At 36.7% G+C, this 20,903-nt stretch overlaps 1 protein-coding gene across 7 annotated transcripts in view; it reads right to left on the bottom strand.

Moving 5' to 3' along the window:
• Nucleotides 1-800: 800 nt before the first annotated feature.
• The window catches only part of LOC140786354 (uncharacterized), a 33,105-nt gene continuing 13,002 nt past the window's right edge, over nt 801-20,903 (bottom strand). For 3 of the 7 annotated variants that reach the window (XM_073134710.1, XM_073134713.1, XM_073134714.1), the window contains 6 exons: nt 19,243-19,390; nt 5,396-5,527; nt 5,123-5,272; nt 2,219-5,029; nt 1,344-1,507; nt 801-1,270 (listed from right to left, as the gene is read on the bottom strand). In XM_073134710.1, the coding sequence (XP_072990811.1) occupies nt 1,132-1,270; nt 1,344-1,507; nt 2,219-5,029; nt 5,123-5,272; nt 5,396-5,527; nt 19,243-19,390 (3,544 nt within the window). In that variant the 3' untranslated portion in view covers nt 801-1,131. Of the gene's footprint in view, nt 1,271-1,343; nt 1,508-2,218; nt 5,030-5,122; nt 5,273-5,395; nt 5,528-9,930; nt 10,257-19,242; nt 19,391-20,903 lie in introns of those variants that run through there. The other 4 variants (XM_073134711.1, XM_073134712.1, XM_073134715.1 and 1 more) reach the window with 4 other exon arrangements.

The raw sequence follows: 20,903 nt of genomic DNA, 5'->3' as shown, positions 1-20,903 counted from the left end.
CAATCAATCTAGATCTTGAAGGGATCATTTCGTAGCCTATCATTGGTATTAGAGCACAGTGAACCTCGGACCTCCATAAGACTTAGCACAAAGTAATTATTACCTTAGATAAAGTAATAACATTGCTTATTTTCTATGTCAATATGATGGGTTCTTGTACCAAAAGGTCGGCTACGGAATGGTTCCTTCAAGATCTGAATTTCTTGTAGAAAACAGTCCGCGCAACCGTAGGAAACTATTCGTCAAATATTCTCCTATAGTCAAAACATTACGATACCAAGTGGATTAGATTCTTAACTTCCTAATCTACAACTTTCGTATTTACGCCCTTTGCAGATTTGAGATGCAACTGGAACGAAAACACGGAATAACGTGAGTGTAAGTGGTGGTGACGGATGGAGTGGATGTTAGGGTTATGGATGGATATGGAGATGAAGGTAAATGGTGGATGTGATTAAGGGATATAGACAAAGAGAACGAAGTGGTCGAGATCCCAAAGAAAAGGGGTGGCTTGACAGTCGAGGGAGATTAGAAGTTAAGAGAAACTTTTCCAACGACAGAGGTGGAAGGATGGTGAAGAGGGAGGAGAGAGAGAGTCTAGAGAGAAGATAGAAAGCAATAAATCAATAATCCAATAGTATAATGAATTTGACTGCCATCCACATATTTATAATATATTTAAAATAATAAAACAAATAAAATGAAATAACCCTATCAATAAAATATATTATATGATAATACACTAAATGGGGGCATTTCAAAATAGCTGCACTTTCTATAAAATTTCACTATCAACCATGTACACTGAAAGGAGTATTATTTCATTGCTTGGTACTTTATTGTTGTTCTTTCCTTCTCAAGGAGGGTATATACAAGATTAATGAATAATTTGGCGTTCTTATAGAAGCATGTACATAATCCCTGTAGATAGAAAACTTCTGCCTTGTGGCAGCATACAAGTGTAACTTGGAAGATGTTGATAGCTAAAATCCTACAAGGTTCTTGTAACCTGAAAATTTAGTAGTAAATGGCTGAAAGAAGAATGAAAAGATTCATAGGGAAGTGATTCTTCTGCATATAGAGATTTTACGTTCTCCATTCTTAACTTCTTCGAAGCATGAAATAGTTCACCTAAAAGTTTAGCCACTCTCTGGGGTATAGAGCGTCTGACTTCCCCATCTGTACCTTCCTATGTCTGGAGTCTTCCTTGCTTGATTTATGAGCTTGCAAAGGCACAACTTTTCTGCAATTCTTCTCCTTACTTATTTTTCTGCACAGTAAATAATCATTGAAGAACATGACTAACAGACATAAATATGTGCAGGTTAATCTTTGGATCATACCTGAGATGAAGGAAAACAAACAGTGCCGCAACTATTGTAATTCCACTAGCAACTGATTTCAGCAATTTTTTGACTGGATTGTGTAATTTGCTGTTGTTATCTCCCCTCTCCTGCTGAATTGAATTATTTGAAGTCGTCAGCTCATCTCCATATTCTTCTACATCCTAGATGACAGCAACAAAATGTACAATTGGTTAACATAGTGTTACGGACCGACTAGAGATGATCTGCAACAAGGGAGTGTATGCTTTGATTAGGGTGAATGACGATAGATGGACATGGTGGAAGGAGGGATGATGGTGGTATTGATGATGAGGAAGATGATGGGCTATCTTATTCTTACTCTTAAAATAAACTCAAGGCTAGAATACTTTCTTAATGCTTGGATGCTTAACAAGGAGCCCAACCCCTCTATATATAAAGGTAGGTTATAATGAATCCCACTAGAACTAGCCCTAAAGACTGATACGACTTAAATTTAAATTAGGATTTACCTCAAAGGACATGACTTAATTGAACTTGCTTTAAAGACTTACTTAATTAGATTTACCTTAAAGGCTGTCATGACTTATTTTGACTTGTCTTAATGACTCATATGACCAAACTAGACTTGCCTAAAAAGCTTACATTATAAAATAATTAAAAGATAGATAGACTCGATTAATCGAGCCCAATGTCCCCGTAAATTGATCCGATCAGACCCGGATCACATCACATAGACTGTAAATTCGAATCCCAGCAACACCTAATTGTTTAGCCACCATAAAGTTCTCATTTCTCTCATAAAAATGAAAAAACACTTGATGATTACGTTTATAATTTATATAAATAGACAAGGCTGCTTAAATTGAGAGGTAACTATTTTAGAGCTTCACCTTTCTCATTTCAGTTTCATCTGCAGATTCACACTTGATGCTTGTAATAAAACCTCCAAAGGGATGAGCAAATTGTCCGCTTACTTCATTAGGTTGCTCTGTGGTTGTATCTCCTTCAGCTTCTTCTATATGTCCGAGAGTCAATTCCTGGTTGTGCATGTGGTCGTCCTTCAATTGTATCCTATTTCTGGTATTTCTCTCAAAGTCATAATGGAGATATTCATTATTAGATATCAACTCATAATCCAAATCTTGAACACCCCTTTGAACAACATCATATATCCCTGTAGATTCCCTTCTGTGAACTTTTCTTAAGCAAATAGGGGAAAACACTGCAGAACTTTCCAGTGCTCCATAACTTAGCAATCCATGAAGCACTCTTTTGTCTTTATACTTGGGGGCTAGTATAGTCAATATTTCTTCAATATAATTCCTCACTGGAATGGGTGCATTTCCTGATGCACATTGGTTTACTTGATGCATCTGCTGAAGGAAGAAAGAATCTGCTATTGAAACAGAGAGCATTCCATTATCTACTATTGAAGGTTGCTTAATGGTGTCTTTTCTAGGTAAAAGAACTTGTTCCCCATGTTCCATTGAGTTAGTAAAGAGAAACTTAAATTTATCTCCTGTCTTAGGACTTGTGCAGCATTGATCTTCATTCTCCATCCCAACTAAAGTTGAAGTCGAGCCACATTTTCTGGACTTCAAGGTATAATTCTCCTCAGAATACCTATTCAAAAACTTCTGTGCACATTGTCTCTTAGATATATTTTCCTTAAGCTCTATCTGAAAACCACTTTCTGCACATTGACTATGACAAAAGGTACGTTTCTGGTTATCCAACTTAGTTTCCAAATTTCCTTCAAATTCACTGCTTAAATAACAAACAGTAATTTGACCCTCAAGGCTATTTAATTTAAGATTAGTCTTGCCTATTCGTGTTTGACTATCCATAGGACTATCTGAATTACTTTCTCCATCTAATAGTGTATTCGAAGCTGCAGTGCAATCTACATATTCAGTCAGCTTGTCAGGTTGCTTATTTTCATCAACCAACTCCAGATCAGGGGTGAAAAAACTTTCTTGCTCTGCTATGAGGTTATCAGGGATTAGATTTAGTGATGATACCAAAGTTGCATTAGTGGGGCTGCAACATATATCAGGTAGGCAAGAATTTCTAGGCTCACTGCCGCTGCATTCATAGAGTGTATTTGAAGTGAAAGAACTGTCTGTCTCATACTTCCTGGTCATATAATGACAAACGCTACAAGACTCTTGCTGTTGAGCCTGTTTGTCACTTTGTAAATCTGGATGTACAGACATGGTACAATAACAGGTTGAGTGTAGATCATTCATAATTGCACGACGAGATGGCTGTCTGTCCACACTTGATGATACACATGTTGCTGATTTCATATATTCATTTTTCATGCAATGTCTTGTTATTACAGAGCCATTTTCTTGCCAATCAACAGAGTCTCTTGAACCAAGCATAACAGATGGCCCAATCCGATTTAAAGAGCTGCTTTTCATGCCTTCCTCTTCAACATTTAAAATGCAACTCCTGGTTGTCAAGTAATCATGTTCTTCTCCATTAACTATACTTATTTTAATGCCTTCCTCAATATCACATCCAATCTCTTTGAGACAATGGAATTCCGTAGGACTTTTACAATAAACTTTATCTTCAGTAATTCCTGTTGATCCATTCTCTGATATAGAATTTGAGGTAGTAAAGGGTACTTCATAATTTACAGTCTGCCCAGTCGACTTCCTTTTCAGTCCAAATATAATTTTTCCTCCATTTGAATCTGCAGTTTCCATGTCTAGACTATATGAACCACTTAACACCTCAGAACCGGAACAAAGCTTACTACCATTGACACCAGAGTGAAATACAAAGTCTGAGAAACCTGAGAGATGGCCGGCGGAATCCTCAAACGAAACATTTTCATTCAGCTGATTTCCAGAATAACTGCTCATGGAATTGTTGTAAAAGTTTTCTCCATTATTATTATATGCTTTTGGAGTGGTTTCCCCATTTTCCATTTCTGCAAGTCCTGAGATGTTGCTGCACGCGGGAATGCTTTCATGAGATGTATAGGACCATATGCAACCATTTTGTTGGATTTCCTCAAAGGAGACCATGTCTTCCTGTTCGACATTGTCATTTTCTTCTGGATTGTGGCATGTTACTCCATGTCTAGATGTACCCTGTCCTGCCTTAGCAAGAGTCGTACAAGAATCAGCAAAGCAAATTTCATGATTAGGGAAGCACTGTGTAGGAAATGTGCATTTTTCTTCTGCATTTTCTAGCAATTCTGTATCCAAATCATTCTTACAACCCTCAGAAGATGAAGCAGCATACAGAGAGTCTACTTTAATATTGTTGACTTTTCCATCATATTTAAGCCACTTAAATGGCCACATTTTCTTTCCCGTGTTAATAGAAGGTGTGAACTCTTTCTTATAAATTGCAAATGTGGAATCATGGTTACCAGTTTTGATAGGGCTTGCATTAGATAAATCCATTGATTCAACTAACATAGGTTCACCATGATCAATAGTATGCCAATTTTCATTAGAGTCTTCCATATCTACGTGGGGGGGACTGCGTAACCAGTAGAAAGCAGAATCTTTTCCACTAACTGTGTCCTCATGCGGATTTATGCCAGCTATATTGAACACCTTCGAAGACTCCAATGAAGCACTTGCAAGTGGAATATGATACTCTGTAAAACTGCTTTCTGCTTCATCAGAATCATAATATGAGTCATACTGATGATCATGGTGTCCACTGAAACTTCTCTACAGTAATTATAAGGTTTGCAATAAGCATGAGTTACTAACCAGGATCACCAATGAATTAGAGAAGCTTTAAAAGATTATATTATAGCTTGCCTGCGAATATATTTCTCTTGATTTAACAGAAGAACTGTATCCATTGGAACTTAACAAACTGCAGCTTGATTTCTCCAAATTCCTGCAGATACCACCAACGATATCGGTGGGCATGGCTATAGTATAAGTAACTACATCAAAGTCTGGAACCTACCAAAGCGAGACAAATAACAGGTCAGGTAAAAGAAAGTCCTGTATAACAACTTCAGCAAAACGTCATACATTTAGAAGTTAGAACAGACTACTACAACAGTACTTTTATTTGGAACTCACATTTAAGTTCTTCAACCTTGCTCTTTTTGATAGTGAACGAATACACATACAGACTCTACGGATATCCCTTTTCTCAACAACATCAGATGGGCAGAATAGATCAACACCGGTTAGCCCCAGGATTTGACAGATCTAGTAACAACCAAAGAGTTTTGCGAACATTAGTACATAAATGGCTTTTGCAAAATTAAAATCAAAGTAACATTGAAAGTTAAAAAAATAAAATAAAATAACTTGAGCCTTGCTGTAAAATGGAATAGAGGAAAATGGACCATGATGGACTTGTCTTTCCAACCATTGTTTGCACATTAATTGGCTAACTTCAGAATAGAAAGAGAAATACTCTATTTGAATAGAAAGTAAAATGTTTAAATAGATACAAGCAAGGATGGCCGTGCCGGTGGTGGCACAACACCTAGCACGGAGTGTGCCAGTGGCACACACCCACCTGGCACAGGGTGTACCAATCTTCGTGCCGATGTGGAGCGATTTTTTAAATTTTTTTTTATTTCTATCAATCATCATTACATGAGGTCTTTAATCATCTAGTTATTCTACATTCTATTAGATATTAGTTTTAATTATTAAACTATTATTTTTTATCAATTAATATTATCTATTGAATGTTATTATGTGTTTAATTATATTATGAAATATTTAATCATACTATGAAGTGCAACGATGGTCATGCCACAGGCACGGACCATGCCGATCATCGATCGGCACAGCATGGCATGGCACGTGTCGCGGCACCTGTTAGCTATGCCGTAAGGGAGGGAGAAAAAATGGTAAGGGACTACTCACATTTGCCGTCACTGAGTCACTGCCCTAGCTTGAGGGAGGGAGGAAGAAAGATCAAGAGGCTAGGGCATCCGGCACGAGAACGAGCGACAATGAGCAGCGAAAGGTGATGGCAAATTCGATAACGGCGTCGATGGCAAGCGGCAGAGCTATTAGGAGTGTCATGCAGCACCCCTCGTGCCACATGCCGGTATGCTGCGGGCATGCCCCGTGCCGATCGGCACGACTATCCATGATAAGTGTTCAATCATTAATATTAGTTTTATTTAATCATATTATGTGTTAAATAATATTTATATTTGACTATTGCTTTATCTTTAATAGAATAGGTCATTTACAAAAATAATCTAAAAATAAAACACTATACTATAGGTTTTAATATATGTATATTTAAACTAAAAATAAAAAATTGGCATGCTAAATACCTAAAAACATCTATAAATATCCTAAAATTTTATTAAAAATATGTTAAATATGTGCCTAGTAGCACGCTGAGCAGTGCCAAGGGCGTACCTGTCAACACATGCTATGCCAATGGTGGCATAGCATGGCACGTGCCGCTAGCATAACCATCGTTGGATACTAGAATAGAATGTGTACTAAGGTACAGTAAAGGATAAGGAGATTTCAGGATAACAAATAGTGGCAGCATTAATGATGCCATGTCACAACACCACATGACAAGGACATGGGGATGTAAAAAGGAGGATCTTATCAAATAAATTGTTTTGACCTGGGATGATAAGCTTTACTCCATTTGAAAGAAAACAAGTTGCTTTCAATATTTTGTAAAGCTTCTCAGCTGTTCGAGAAAAATGTCTTGTCAAATAGGGCTGTTAGACAACCAGTTAGCCCAAAAAAATAAGTTACTAGGTAATAGATCAACAATATATATTATGCTTTTAACATGCCCTCTCATGTGCAGTCCCTAATACTACATGTAGACAGATGATCGATAATAGAATATGCGACCCATCATACCACACACATGAACTCTAGAAAAAATTGGCGCTACTAGTTTAGAAAACTAGTTGACCTAAAAGCTTAAGCCTTTAAATAATATACCACAATGTGTGAGAACCGAAAAGAAAAAAAAATTGAGAGAGGAGGGTGCACGTGCAACCCCTCCCCTCTCCTTCTCCAAGCACGCGACGAGGCACAACAGAAAATCTTGCCGAATCCAAATCTAATTCAAATTTAGATCTTTGCCCTATAAATTAAACCCTAATTTTTCTCTCTCCCCTTAATCCCCCTCAACCTCCTCTCTTCTTCCTCTCCTCCTTCGCTTTCTTCTTTCTCACCGTCGGAGTCATGCCGTGGAATCGGCATGCTAGAATGCCGTCGGAGCCATCGGAGACCACCATGTGACTCCTTGGTAACCCTCTCCCACCCCCTCAAATTTAATTAAAGTTTAATAAAGTAAATTAGAAATACCTAAATTTGGGTTTCTCGGCTTCATCGGCAAATCAGGCCGGCCGGCGGCTTCGGGTCACTGCCGCTCCATCTTTGGAAGCATCTTGCCGTTAGCCTCGTGCCATGGGCGTCACCTTTGGAGCCCTCGTGGCTCCGGTTGCCGTCGGCCATGAAGACGATCATCGTGCATGGGTTCTCCTCCACCTCGTGAGGCGACGAAGTCGCGAGAAAGAAAGAGAGAGAGTAGAGAGGCTTGAGGGTGGTCATGAATCGCCACCGGTGGGGTCGCCGGCGGTCACTCTTTCCCTCGATTCTTCTCTTCCTCGCATCGGTCCCGAGAGAAAAGAAAAGGGATTTGGTTGGGCTCGGGTTTAACCCGAGCCAACCCCTTTTTCTTCCAAGTTCGGGTTCGGGTTCGGGTTCGTGTTTGGATTTCGGATCCATAGACTCAACCTGAACCAATTAAATTAGTTGGGCCAAGTTCTATTTTTGGAATGGGCCGGGCCAACAGCAGCCCAGCTCAATCTAATGGGTAATTAAACCCATTTTAGTTCTTTCTAGTTTTTTTTTTAATTTTAGAAATATTGATATTATTCAAATTGAAAATTTTATTATTATTTATTATTAAAGGTGGTGATTTTTAGTACGTGAGCTAGAGATTTGAGATTTTGATTGTCTTGCCTAGACTCATGTAAATGAGTTCACTCACATTTATTTTTATTATATTTCGTACCTTTGTCGAACATGTAAATTTTCTTGTGTGCAAATTTATTTATTTCATCCTTATGTGCAAAAATTTAATTGTTACATTTTCTGTGTGCATTTAATCATTATATTCACCGCATCACCATACTTTGTGTAAATATTAAATTTAGTGAAAAAAAATAAGGCTAGTATTGGTATGACTTAGAGAACAGTCTCGGTATAAATCGCTTGCGATTTTCTGTGGTGACTCAAGTCTATCTGGAAGTCTAGGAGAAAGTCCTAAATTAGATCACTGCGGTGACTGTCTTAGGTGACTCTGGCGGGGTTAGGGAATATTCCTAGGATGAATGAGAAATTTCCTAGGTGACTCTAGCTTCTCTTAATGGTTAGTGGAAAAGATAGAATGTGCTGATCACATAGTGATACCATTTGATGACCCTAATAGGATCAGTTATGAAGAAAAGTTCCGAGCATCATCTCGAGGTAACTCTAGTTGATGTGGATCCACAGGGTTTAGGCCCATTGAGACATATGACAGTATAAATATTGAGAAGATGTTAATATGTTGAAACTGTGCAAGGTTACAAGTTGTGACTCTCTATTGTTATCATTGTCATTATTTAAAGAGTATGCCTAATGCAAATTGTTATGTATATTGTTGATTTTAGTTTTTTTTAAATTATTTGGTTTTCGAGTGGATTCCACTCACTAAGCTATAGTTGTTGGCTCATGGATTTTTTTTTTTTATTTATTTATCTATCTCAGGTAATAGTCAGCGTAGCGACTGAGCGAGACATACCCGGACTCCACCTCCACTTAGGATCCACCTATTTACTTTTCCGCTCTTTTGGATTTTATGCTTTAGATTAGAAGTTAAATTTGTTTCGTTTAGAGACTCAAAAACAATGACATTGTTTCATAATTATTACAATTAGTTTAAATTTAATAAAGCAGATCTTCTTCATTTATTTTTGCCATCGTACACGTAGAAAGTATTAATAAGGCTTCGTGTATCTCAAGCATATTGAGATGCATGGCCGGTCATGATTCATACAGTCATGATTCCTATTTCGGATCGTGACACAATGTATATCATGTCTTTAACAAGGAATATAGGCCACATATGAGAAAAAAATAATACAAGGCAAAGGAGTCCTAGTATGTAATAGAGGACCTCTACATCGAAGAATTAGAGAGAGTAGAAAGGGTAGAAGATGTTGAGAAGCAAAGAGAATAGATAAATAGAGAAAGGGATAACAAGCTATACCTAGACAAATAATATTGTCATTCATAAATCCCTCGACAATACTTGTTGGGCAATTTGCACTATAAACCAATATAATTTATATTTTTGCATTCTTACACTTTCTACTTTTACTTTGTCGTTTCACCCAAAATTTTGTAAATGCCAAAATAGTACTTGCACCAAATTTAAGAATATCTCATTTCATTAAATGCACAAAGATCTTATAATATTTATAAAGTATAAATAATTATTTTTTTCTACTTCTCTCCCTTCTTTGGCATTATATGTTAATAGATCTTGAATTTTTTTTCTCAACTCATCTTCTCCAACAAAATTTCTAATTTAGTGGCAAGAAACTAAAATTTTCTACCTTTCCAAAACCTCTTATTTCTTCTCCACAATCTTAATCTCTTTCTCTCTGATGACAAGAACTTCAAATATGCCCCACCAAGGCCTCTATGGCTTGATCTTTTCTATTTTCGGTCTCCTCCATTCTCCTTCATCGTCAGTAAGAAAATTGGGTTTTGCTATTGTTTAAATCTTTTCGTATTGAAGCAGCCTGCAATAAAATATTGGAACAAAAAGATCAAGTTCTAAGATTTAGCACTCATTGCTATTCAAATGTGTCTATAATTTTATTACAACTATATAGTTTGATGAAAAACCAAAACTAAATCTTTCTTAGATTTCTGAAATATAATTCATGCGGATGACTTCTCTCTCTTTAAAATATTATTTATTTGGAAGATATTTTTAATAATCTACAATGATAGTGGTAATAGCCACCCCTCCCGATCGACAATCCGAAGGTGTCTACCAACTCTCACGATCCACACGAGATCAACAATAATCTCAGTTATGAGATCCGATTCTGAGGTAAACGATCTGCAGTGAACCTTCTAGGTTAAGAGGATACTTGAGATTCAATAGTTGGATCAACAAATAGCTTTGGAGGGTTGATAGATTCAGGATGACGGACAAATCTATCGGAATGGATGGTGGAATGGAGATCGATATGGTGGTGATAGAATTCAACCTAGATAGGGCAGTTTGGATTTAGATGATGGGTGGCAACGATGGTCGTGCCAGTGGTACATGCCTTGCCCTGCCACCATTGGCATACGTCAGCATGCCCCACTGTGCTAGTGGAACGCCCCTACGTGCTACTAGCACGTATTTATAATATTTTTAATAAAAATTTTAAGACATTTAAATATGTTTTTGAGTCTTCGATATGTCAATATTTGGTTCTTTATTTAAATATATATATTAAAAGTTTAGAACCTACATTATAATGCTTTATTTTTTTTATTATTTTTGTAAATAACCTATTTTAGAAAAAAAACTAGAAATTATTTGTCGAAAACCCCCTCTCACATCACTATTCAATATTCTTTGACCTACTATTAGCCAAACTACCTGAGCACTAGGTTTAATTTGCCTGCTAGGCAAGAGGATAGTAAGTTATAAATTCTATCTCGATAGGACATGTATTTCTATTACTATGAAATTAATAAATAAAAATGAACTAAATGGTAGGGTTACCATTATCTTTATAAATAAAACAACAATTAAATATAATTGAATACTCAAACTGCCTTAAAGACATTTATTAAAACTAATATTAACAATTATATTTAATAAAACAACAATTAAATATAATTGAATACTCAAACTGCCTTAAAGACATACATTAAAACTAATATTAACAATTGAACACTCTATAATATAATTGAATACTCAATAATATAATTGAAGACATAAATTAATTGATTATATTTTAATAATTAAAATTAATATCTATTTGAATATAAAATGATGAGGATCAAAACTTCATTTGCCAGCACAAGAATAACACGAGAATATTGCATTAAATATTGTCGATATTCTTCAGAAATCATTCACTGATAGTATTGCCTATTATAACGTCTCACATAGTCTTCATACAAATAGAAATTTTATAATTTTCCTATGATATAATATGGATATTAAATATATATGGGAATGAATGGCACAGAACAGGCACAAATACAATATAAGCATATGCAGATTATGGATATAGAGTATAATACGGGTGTTCTGCCTATGATAAGTTGATTAATATAGAGTAATTATGATGAACTCATATCATCCTGTGGGTGCATCTCTCCTAATATTCTATTACCTACAAACTCAAGTCCTTTATAAAAATAATACCTCTAAAAAAGTTGTGTAACAAGAACGCATGTCTCATCTCCATCATCACTGCTACTAAATTGAGTCTCGTTATTATCACCATCACCATCATCATTATCATCTCTAGTCTCATTATCATCAATTTTATTTAAGCCTTCTAAATGATTAACTAATCAATTGATTTGATAATGATTAATGAAAATAGAAAACATTAAAAAACAAATAGCTTCACATGGCACAAATTGGCACGCAGCTAGCTTGGTTGTATTATGTCTTGCTTCATCATCTCTGCTACCAACATTGTGATCTCCTCTTTGGACATGCGGGTACCTATAAGGCACACATTAGCCAGCTCGGCCTCGAGCATAATCTGTATGCGATGATTTGAATTTATGGTCGATGGCAATCCCTTTGGTTCTTCAAATAAACCAAAAAAATCAGTTAGCAATTGGATTAACTCTGGAGCTATACCTAAGCTTGAGGATGTCTTAGGTTTTGCGAGTGCTATCTGCAACAAGTAGGCCCTCTTGTGTGCTCCTAGCAGTGCCATCATTAGTTGCAAGGCAGGGATCGGCTGCCCCTAGACACCATCAAAGTGCACTTCTCGCCCTTCTCGATGGTAGGACATCCATAAGACGCTAAAATCAAAGAGTACTGGTCCTAACCTCTATAACCATTAGGTGCCTAGGACAATGTGTTGCGGTTCTTAATTTAGGTGCATAGTAAAACCGCTTTAATTTGTATCAATTTTTATATATGATTTAGGAAAATAAAATATTTTTTGGTAGGTGCGTTCAAATGCAGTCGTTCGAACGCCTGATCTCGCATTTGCATATACAGAGAATGCGTTTTGGCCTTTCGAATAAGATTAGGGTGCATTTGAACGCACGACGAGAAAGTTGAATTGTAATAGAATTTATTTAGGGTTTTTTGATGTTTGGCTAGCCTCTATATATGTGAAAAAATAGCCTCTATTGATTATTGAATATTAGAATTGGTTTTCATCTAGGCTTAAGCCATCTTCTCCCTCCTCCTTCCTCCCCCTTGGTATCCAACCCAAATTCTCATCTACGGCCAAGGTTAATGCTCCATCGCTTCTCCCTCCTATCTCTAGCAACCAGCCATACCTGAAAGCTCCATTCTCCTCCCTCATCTAGTTCCACACTAACCCATCCACCATACCATAATCATCTTCCATAACCATAACCACTTATCCAGTTGCGTTGGATTTCTAACTTATAGAGGAACAATGTTCTAAATTTCAGATCAATCCAACGATTAGATTGATCCCAGTTACCTTCGCAAGTTTCATGCTGATTTCTATCCAGATTATCAAGAGCGACCACGAACCCCGTCGTTGGCTCCACCTGTCACGACCCTAAATAGGAATTATGACCGGCCATGCATCTCAATATACTTGAGATACACGAAGCCTTATTAATACTTTCTACGTATATGATGGCAAAAATAAATAAATAAATAAAGAAAATCTTCTTTATTAAATTTAAACTAATTGTAATAATTATGAAACAGGTGGATCCTAAGTGGAGGTGGAGTTCGGGTAAATAGGTGGACCCTAATGCAATGCAGGACTTTTGAAATGCAAACTGGCAAGTAGTACCTTAGCCTCATCCACTGTCCTTTGGGAGGCAAAAAATTGCTCTACCCGGTATAGCCACCCTATGGGATCATCCCTTTCGAACTTGGGAAGTTCAAGTCTAGATGCAGGGGTTTGGATGTCATACTTCTCCACCGATGGAGATCGAATTGCTGGGCCGAAAGGAAGTTGTCCATCTGGTTGCTCCATGGGAAGTGGATTTGGTGGAGATGGCTCTTGGTTTGTAGGATCAGCGGCGATCGTCTGGGTGAGAAGCTTTATCAATCTCTTTTACGATATACGAGCCACCTCTAGAGATGCCCTATGTGCTTCACAATCCGCATGCATCTCCTCGAACATTCGTAGGAGGAGCAGGTCCATGGATCTGGTGTTAGCCATTAATGGTGGTCTAAGATTGACCAACTCTGATACTACCAATAGGCACCCCTCTGAGGTAAAAGCTAGGTCTATCACGAACCTTTAAAATTAAGAAGGTCCATGAGATTCAATGGTTGGATCAATGAATAGTTTTGGGGAGTTGATAGATTCAGAATGACGGACGAATCTATCGGAATGGATGGTGGAATGAAGGTCGATATGGTGGTGGTTGTCAGAACCAGAAAAAAAAATATTTGGGGGTTGAGAGAGGAGGGTGCACGTGCTCTGCATGTGCAGCCCCTCCCCTCTCCCTCTCCGGCACGCGACGAGGCGCTGATAAGGGGGGACTTCATCTAATCCGAATCGGATTAGATTTGATCCTCTTCTAATCTATAAATTAAACCCTAATCCTCTCTCTCCTCAACCCCTACCCCCAGCCTTATTTTCCTCCATCGTTTTCTTTCTCTTCTCTCCGTCGGAGTCGTCGATGTGGGATCAGATCGCCGGAGGATTTTAGGGCCACCACACTCCTCCCCGGTGAGCCCTCTCTCATCCCTCTAGTTTAATTTAAATTTAAATAGGTAAATCAGAAATACCTAATTCGCGGAATTCGGCCTCGTCAGCAAATCTGGCCGGCCAGCGGCTTCGGGTCGCAACCGCATCGTCACCGGAAGCTTCGTGCTCCAAGTCGGTGTCGGTGATGTCCTCTAGGGAGCCCTCGTGACTCCGATTGACGTCGACTTCGGTTTCGGCCGTCGGTGGTGAGTTCTCCACCTCGTGAGGACGACGAAGTAAAGAAAGAGAGAAAGAGAGAGAGAGAGAGAGAGAGGGAGCCGGTCGTGACCTGCCCGCCGCAGAGTCACCGATGTCCACTCTCTCTAGTTTTCTCCCTTCCTCGTGTCGGACACAAGAGAGAGAGAAGAAAGGGTGGGTTGGGCTCGGGTTTAACCCGAGCCAACCCCCTTTTTCTTTTAAATTCGGGTTGGGTTCGGGTTCGGGTTTGGATTTCGGATCCACAAACCCGACCCGAACCAATTAAATTGGATGGGCTAGGCCTTGGCCCAGCCCGATTAGTTTCTTTTGGCTGGGCTTTGGCCCAGCCCGATTAGCTTCATTTTTGGAATGGGCCGGGCCAGCAGTAGCCCAACCAAATCCAATGGGTAAATTTAAACCCATTTTAGTTCTTTTTAGTTTTTTTAATTTTAAAAATATTGTTATTATTCAAATTAAAATTTTGATTATTATTTATTATTTAAGGTGGTGATTTTTAGTACGTGAGCTAGAGATTTGAGATTTCGGTTGTCTTACCTAGACTCAGGTGAGTGGGTGCACTCACATGTTTATTTTATTGTATTTCGTATCTTAGTCAGACCATGTAAATTTTCTGTGTGCAATTTATTTATTTCACCCTTACGTGTAAAAATTAAATTGTTGCAATATCTGTGTGCAAATCTATTTATTTCATCCGTACGTGCGAAAATTTAATTGTTATATTTTCTGTGTGCATTTAATTATTATATTCAGTGCATCACCATTCTTCGTGCAAATATTGAAATTTGTGAAAAGAAAAATGAGACTAGTATTGGTACGACTTAGATAACAGTTCCGGTATAAATCATTTGCGATTTTTCGTGGTGACTCAAGTCTATCTGGAAGTCCAGGGGAAAGTCCTAAATTAGATCACTGCGGTGACTTTCTTAGATGACTCTTGCGGGGTTAGAGAACAGTCCTAGGATGAATGAGAAAATTTTCTAGGTGACTCTAACTTTTCTCAACGATTAGAGGAAAAAACAGAGTGTGTTGATCACAAGGTGATGCCCTCTGATGACCCTAACTGGATCAGCTATAAAGAAAAGTCCCGAGCGTCATCTCGACGTGACTTCTAGTTGATGTGGATCCACAGGGTTTAGACCTATTGAGACAAATGACAGTATAAATATCAAAAGATGTTAATATGTTGAAAACGTGCAAGGTTACAAGTTGTGACATCTCTCTATTGTTATCATTGTTATTATTTAGAGAGCATGCCTATTGCATATTGTTATGGATATTGTTGCTTTTAATTTAATTTATTCAGCATTAATATGAATTAAAAATTATTTGGTGTTCGAGTGAATTCCACTCACTGAGCTATAATTGTTGGCTCATGGGTTCTATTGTTTTTGTATTTGTTTATCTATTTCAGGTAATAGTCAGCGGGGCGACTGAGTGAGATGTACCCGGACTCCACCTCCACCTATTTATCTTTCCGCTCTTTTAGATTTTATGTTTTAGATTAGAAGTTTTATTCATTTAGTTTAGAGACTCAAAAACTTTAACATTGTTTTATTTTTATTGCAATTAGTTATAAAATTTAATAAAGCTCATTCTCATTTTGTTTATTTATTTTGCCATCGTACACGTAGAGAGTATTAATAAGGCTTCGTACATCTCAAGCATATTGAGATGCATGGCCAGTCATGATTCCTATTTTAGGTCGTGACAGTGGTGGAACTCAACCTAGGTAGGGCAGTTTGAGTTGAGATAGTGGACAGTATGAGTGTAGGTGTCGAGTAGTAGAGAAAGGGATAAGCAAGAAGGTTGGGTCATCTCTCAGGGACGAGTTCTAGGGTCCTAATTGCATTTCCTAAATTTAAACCTTAGGTGTTGAACCTAAGGTGCTCTTCACCCTATATTGGTCAAAACAATTTTTTCATGTTTTCTTGTATTTGTACTCTATTATTCTTTTATGCTGGTAAATTATATGAAAACATTTCTTTGTTGTACAGAAACTAATTCTAAATCTTGTAGGTCATGATTATTTGTATTTTTCCAATTTGTAACATGACCTGTAATATGGGTGTAAAACTACTTTTTAATATAATGTTTAATAGTAATATCATACTAACTTTTGGGTATGAATACATTACAACTCATTAAATGGTGCTAAATATAAAAAAAAATACAATTTTTATACATACTTTCAGCATACATTTAACTAGGGAAATATTAATACTATTTCTATAATTCATAGATATATTGATGGAATTCATGGATACGTATTCATGATTCATAATTACACACAAATATTCTACAAGCACAATGAGTAAATGACTAATTGAGGATTATGACACCTGTGAGAATTACGGCAAAAATTGTAATTGATGGAGTCAAAGGAATGAAGGATCATCATAAGATATCAAAACAAAGAGAGAATATAAATAAAGCCACAATTGCTCCGAGTACAAATATCGTGCTAAGACAACTAATGCCTCACTTGACAATCTTCCACAAATGAAGAGTACTAGAGGAGTTACGCTCACATACTAATTTATTGTAATTAAATTGTATTCTGAACAATTTGAATTTTGGAGTATGTGGAACAATAAAATTTACATACAATGCAACAATATTTGAAATGTAGATCAATATATATTTCTTTGTGTCCAGCGATGGAGTATTTTGACATACAATATACATAATTCATAGATATTATTTTCTAAAATATTTGTGCACAACAACAAAGTATTTTGGCATACAATTTATATAATTAGTATCTTTGGATTCCAAATATACTGACTCTAAAATCTATAGATACTAACTAAAGATTCATAGTTATTCATTATAGACTCCATAACGCGCACAATGATGCATAAGTTTAACATACAAACTCCTATATTAGCAGATCAAGTGCGCACCTGAGTGATAGAACAATATAAATAAAATAAAATAAAATATTTTCAAACTTGGAATTTTCTTTGGTGAATTCTACTATGCAAGGTAAAGATATTCCTTCTTATTATTTGAAAAAGCATTGAAGTGTCTCTTAAATTCACATTTTTTTTTTGGTTAGAATCTTCGGATTTCATATATGCTGCCTACGAATTTTATAGATACCAACTCCTAATTCTGTAGTTACTAATTTTAGATTCTATTATTATAACTATGGATTTCAGATTTGATAATTCTAAACACACTTTGTTACTGATAAAATGACTTATGTAGTTGAACTTAATCTTATATATAGTGACAATAATAGATTTCAATGATACTAACTCTTGATTCCATAGTTCATATCTTTAGATTTGTGCATACTAACTTTAGATTTTTTAGTCACTGATTATGAATATTTTGAAGAATTAATTATAGATTTTAAAATTAGTAACTATGGATTCCTTAAATATATCTAGGAATCTACAAATATATCTAAAGAATCCATAACTACTAATGGAATCCAAATAATAAATATTTACATAACCTAAAGATGAATATTTATAAAATCTGTAACTATATCTAAGGAATTTACAAATATTGCCTTAGTCCATTCTTATGGTTATACATTTTAGGTTTAATTTCATTTTCATCCAGTGAACTACCATTATTTTCCAATAATGATTTACGGAACTATTTTTTAGTACACATTGACCACCTAAACTATCAAAAATACCAAGGTTCCAAAAATCGGTATCGGGATCGGGATCGGCCGTCCGGAAAGACGATACATATCGGCCGTATCGGCCTCCCGTATTGGATCGGATTATTTTAATTAAATAAAATTCTAAATATTATTGAAAAATGTTGAAAAATTTCTAAAAATTTCGAAAAAATTATAAGAAAATAAGAAATAATAATTACTCACATTTAAAACCTAAAAATAAAAATATTAAAAATCTCTCTTCCTTCCTTTCTTTTTTTCTATTCCTCTAACTATTAGTCTGAAGTATCCATTCTTTTCTACACTTTCTCTTTCTTTCTATCTTTCCATCTCTCTCTCACCCTTGTCAACAGCAGCTGAGAGCTGCCTGCAGGTGGCTACTAGCAGCCACCTATACGGCCGAAACCAGCCAACCCGGATCGGGATCGGCTGAAACTAGAAACTATGAAAAATACCTCTCTCCCCGTCGCTTTCGTTAGATTTTTATTAACTATTTCTATATATAAATTATCATGTGATAGTCACGTGACAAAAATATGACATATTTACCCCCTTATATGCACATGCAAGTTACATGCAACTCAAAAGAAAATTTTATATTGACCAAAATGGAGGAGCAAATTGGTCATTTTTCTGATTCCGTCTATGACGTTAAGGGGGTGAAGTATTTTTGATAATTCATAGTCATTGTGTACCAAAAAATAGTTTAGGGATATTTTCCTTTTTCCTCGTGAATATAAAATTAGAAAGAGAGAGATGGGTAAAATAGGTAATATGATTTTGTCATTTAATGTTGCAGGTGATGTGACTTTGTCCACTTAATAGATGTAAATGCATTTTGGTCAATTTATAGCTGAAATAGGTAAAAATGCAAAGAAAAACTAAAATGGGTAGGAATGCAAAATTATAATTTATCTTGGTTTATGGTGCAAACCACCATACTTATTATTTTCAGCCATCTAATGGAGTATTTATGAAGACAATTAACTTTTCACAAAGAAGACTATTGACTAATACTAGTAAAATAAATGATCTAGTGGGGCATCAAATAAGACATGCCATTCAATCATGGAGTTGTTAAGAAAAGGGTGAGTAAATGAACAAATAAATTACTGTACCTTTAGGAACGAGTCAACCTTAGGATACGCCATGTATCTTCCATCACTCTTACCAAAAGATGTTCGTTCGTAGATGTATACTTTTGACTGCTTCAGTTCTGCATATTTTTTCAACAGCATTTTCCATACAACTTTTGATACTTGAAATCTGTTGGCCATGTAAAGAGAAGTAAGCAATAAATAAGAACAAATGTTTTTTTTAATTATTTAGTAATCTATGCACCACTAAGAATAGTACTAATCTAAAACCTCACTTGTACATGTATGACAGCTGTCATCTCATTTAACAAGTACTCCTAACGATGAAATTTAACTCCAATATGTGAAAGTCTTACCCTTATGGTCTTTTACCTTCTTTCTGCATTATTTTTGTTGTGTACCATGAATTGTATCATTACAGTATTCTCAGTTGCAGTTTTGATTTACTTAACTGAGCAATCACTTGAAAACTGGATTTTTTATACCGAAAACTCTTAACTTATCATTTCACTCATCAAATAATGGACATGTCATGATTAGAAACTTTTAACTGTTAAAAGAAAAATGTGTTAACTCATCAACTGCTTTAAAAGTTTAAGTTCTTACAGTTTGGTAATTTTTATATTTTATATTTTAACACTCTCACTCACCTCTACTTTGAGACATTATAAACCCAATAAGTGGACTTAAATTGAATGGGTACAGGTTTTGTATGTTTAGGCTAGGACAAAATGTGAACTTGGGACCTTTGTTTTGAAGCCATATTAACCAAGGTTCCCAGTTTCGGCCGATCCCGAGCGGGATCGGCCGTCCCAACCGAAACGGGTGGGAACAGGTCGGATCCGATCCGGATCCGACTCGGGGGCATCAATAATTGATGTCCCCATCCCTTTCCTCTCTTTCTCTCTTTTCTTTCTTTCTTTCTTTCTCTCTTTCTCATGGATCTCTTACTCTCTTTCTCCCCAGCGACTGAATAGTAAGTAGATCTCTGTCTCTCCGGTGACTTTGACCTCCGGCGACGTTCTTCGACGACCGACCTCCGGCGACGTTCTTCGACGACCTCGATCTCCGGCGACCTTCGGTAAGTTTTTTTTTCAGTTTTTTTTCCCCTTGTATAGCAGCTGCAGCAGTGCAGTAGCAGCTTCTCTGCTGCAGCAGCACCTGGTGCTGCTTATGCAATTATGCCTCATAAATTTTAAATTATTTTATATTTTATTTTGATTTTTGTTTATGTTTTTTAGTTGCAGTCTTGCAGAGCTAAAATATCAATGGCTCCAAAAGAGAAGTCATATGATACCGACATTGGGTGGCAACATTGTAACACTATTGTTAGAATTAAAAAAAAAAATTGGGGATGAGAGGAGGGTGCACGCGCTATGCACGTGCAGCCCCTCCCCTCTCCCTCTCCAGCACGCGACGAGGCGCTGTTAAGGGGGGGGGATTTCATCTAATCCGAATCGGATTAGATTTGATCCTCATTTAGTCTATAAATTAAACCCTAATCTCTTCTCTCTCTCTCCCTGCTTAACGATCTCAGTCCTCTCCTCTCTCTTTTCTTCCTCCTTTACCGACGGAGTCACGTGGAATCGGCCTGCCGGAGCGTCGTCGGAGCTAGCGGAGACCACCACGTGACTCCTTCGTAAGCCTTCTCTCACCCCTCAAAGTTAATTTAAGAATAATAG

This window comes from Typha latifolia, chromosome 4 (genome assembly GCF_019914945.1).
Source record: "Typha latifolia isolate L0001 chromosome 4, TyphaL0001v2, whole genome shotgun sequence".
NCBI lineage: Eukaryota > Viridiplantae > Streptophyta > Magnoliopsida > Poales > Typhaceae > Typha > Typha latifolia.
Note: the sequence above shows the minus strand (reverse complement) of the source record. Positions and strands in the feature narration are given on the sequence as shown.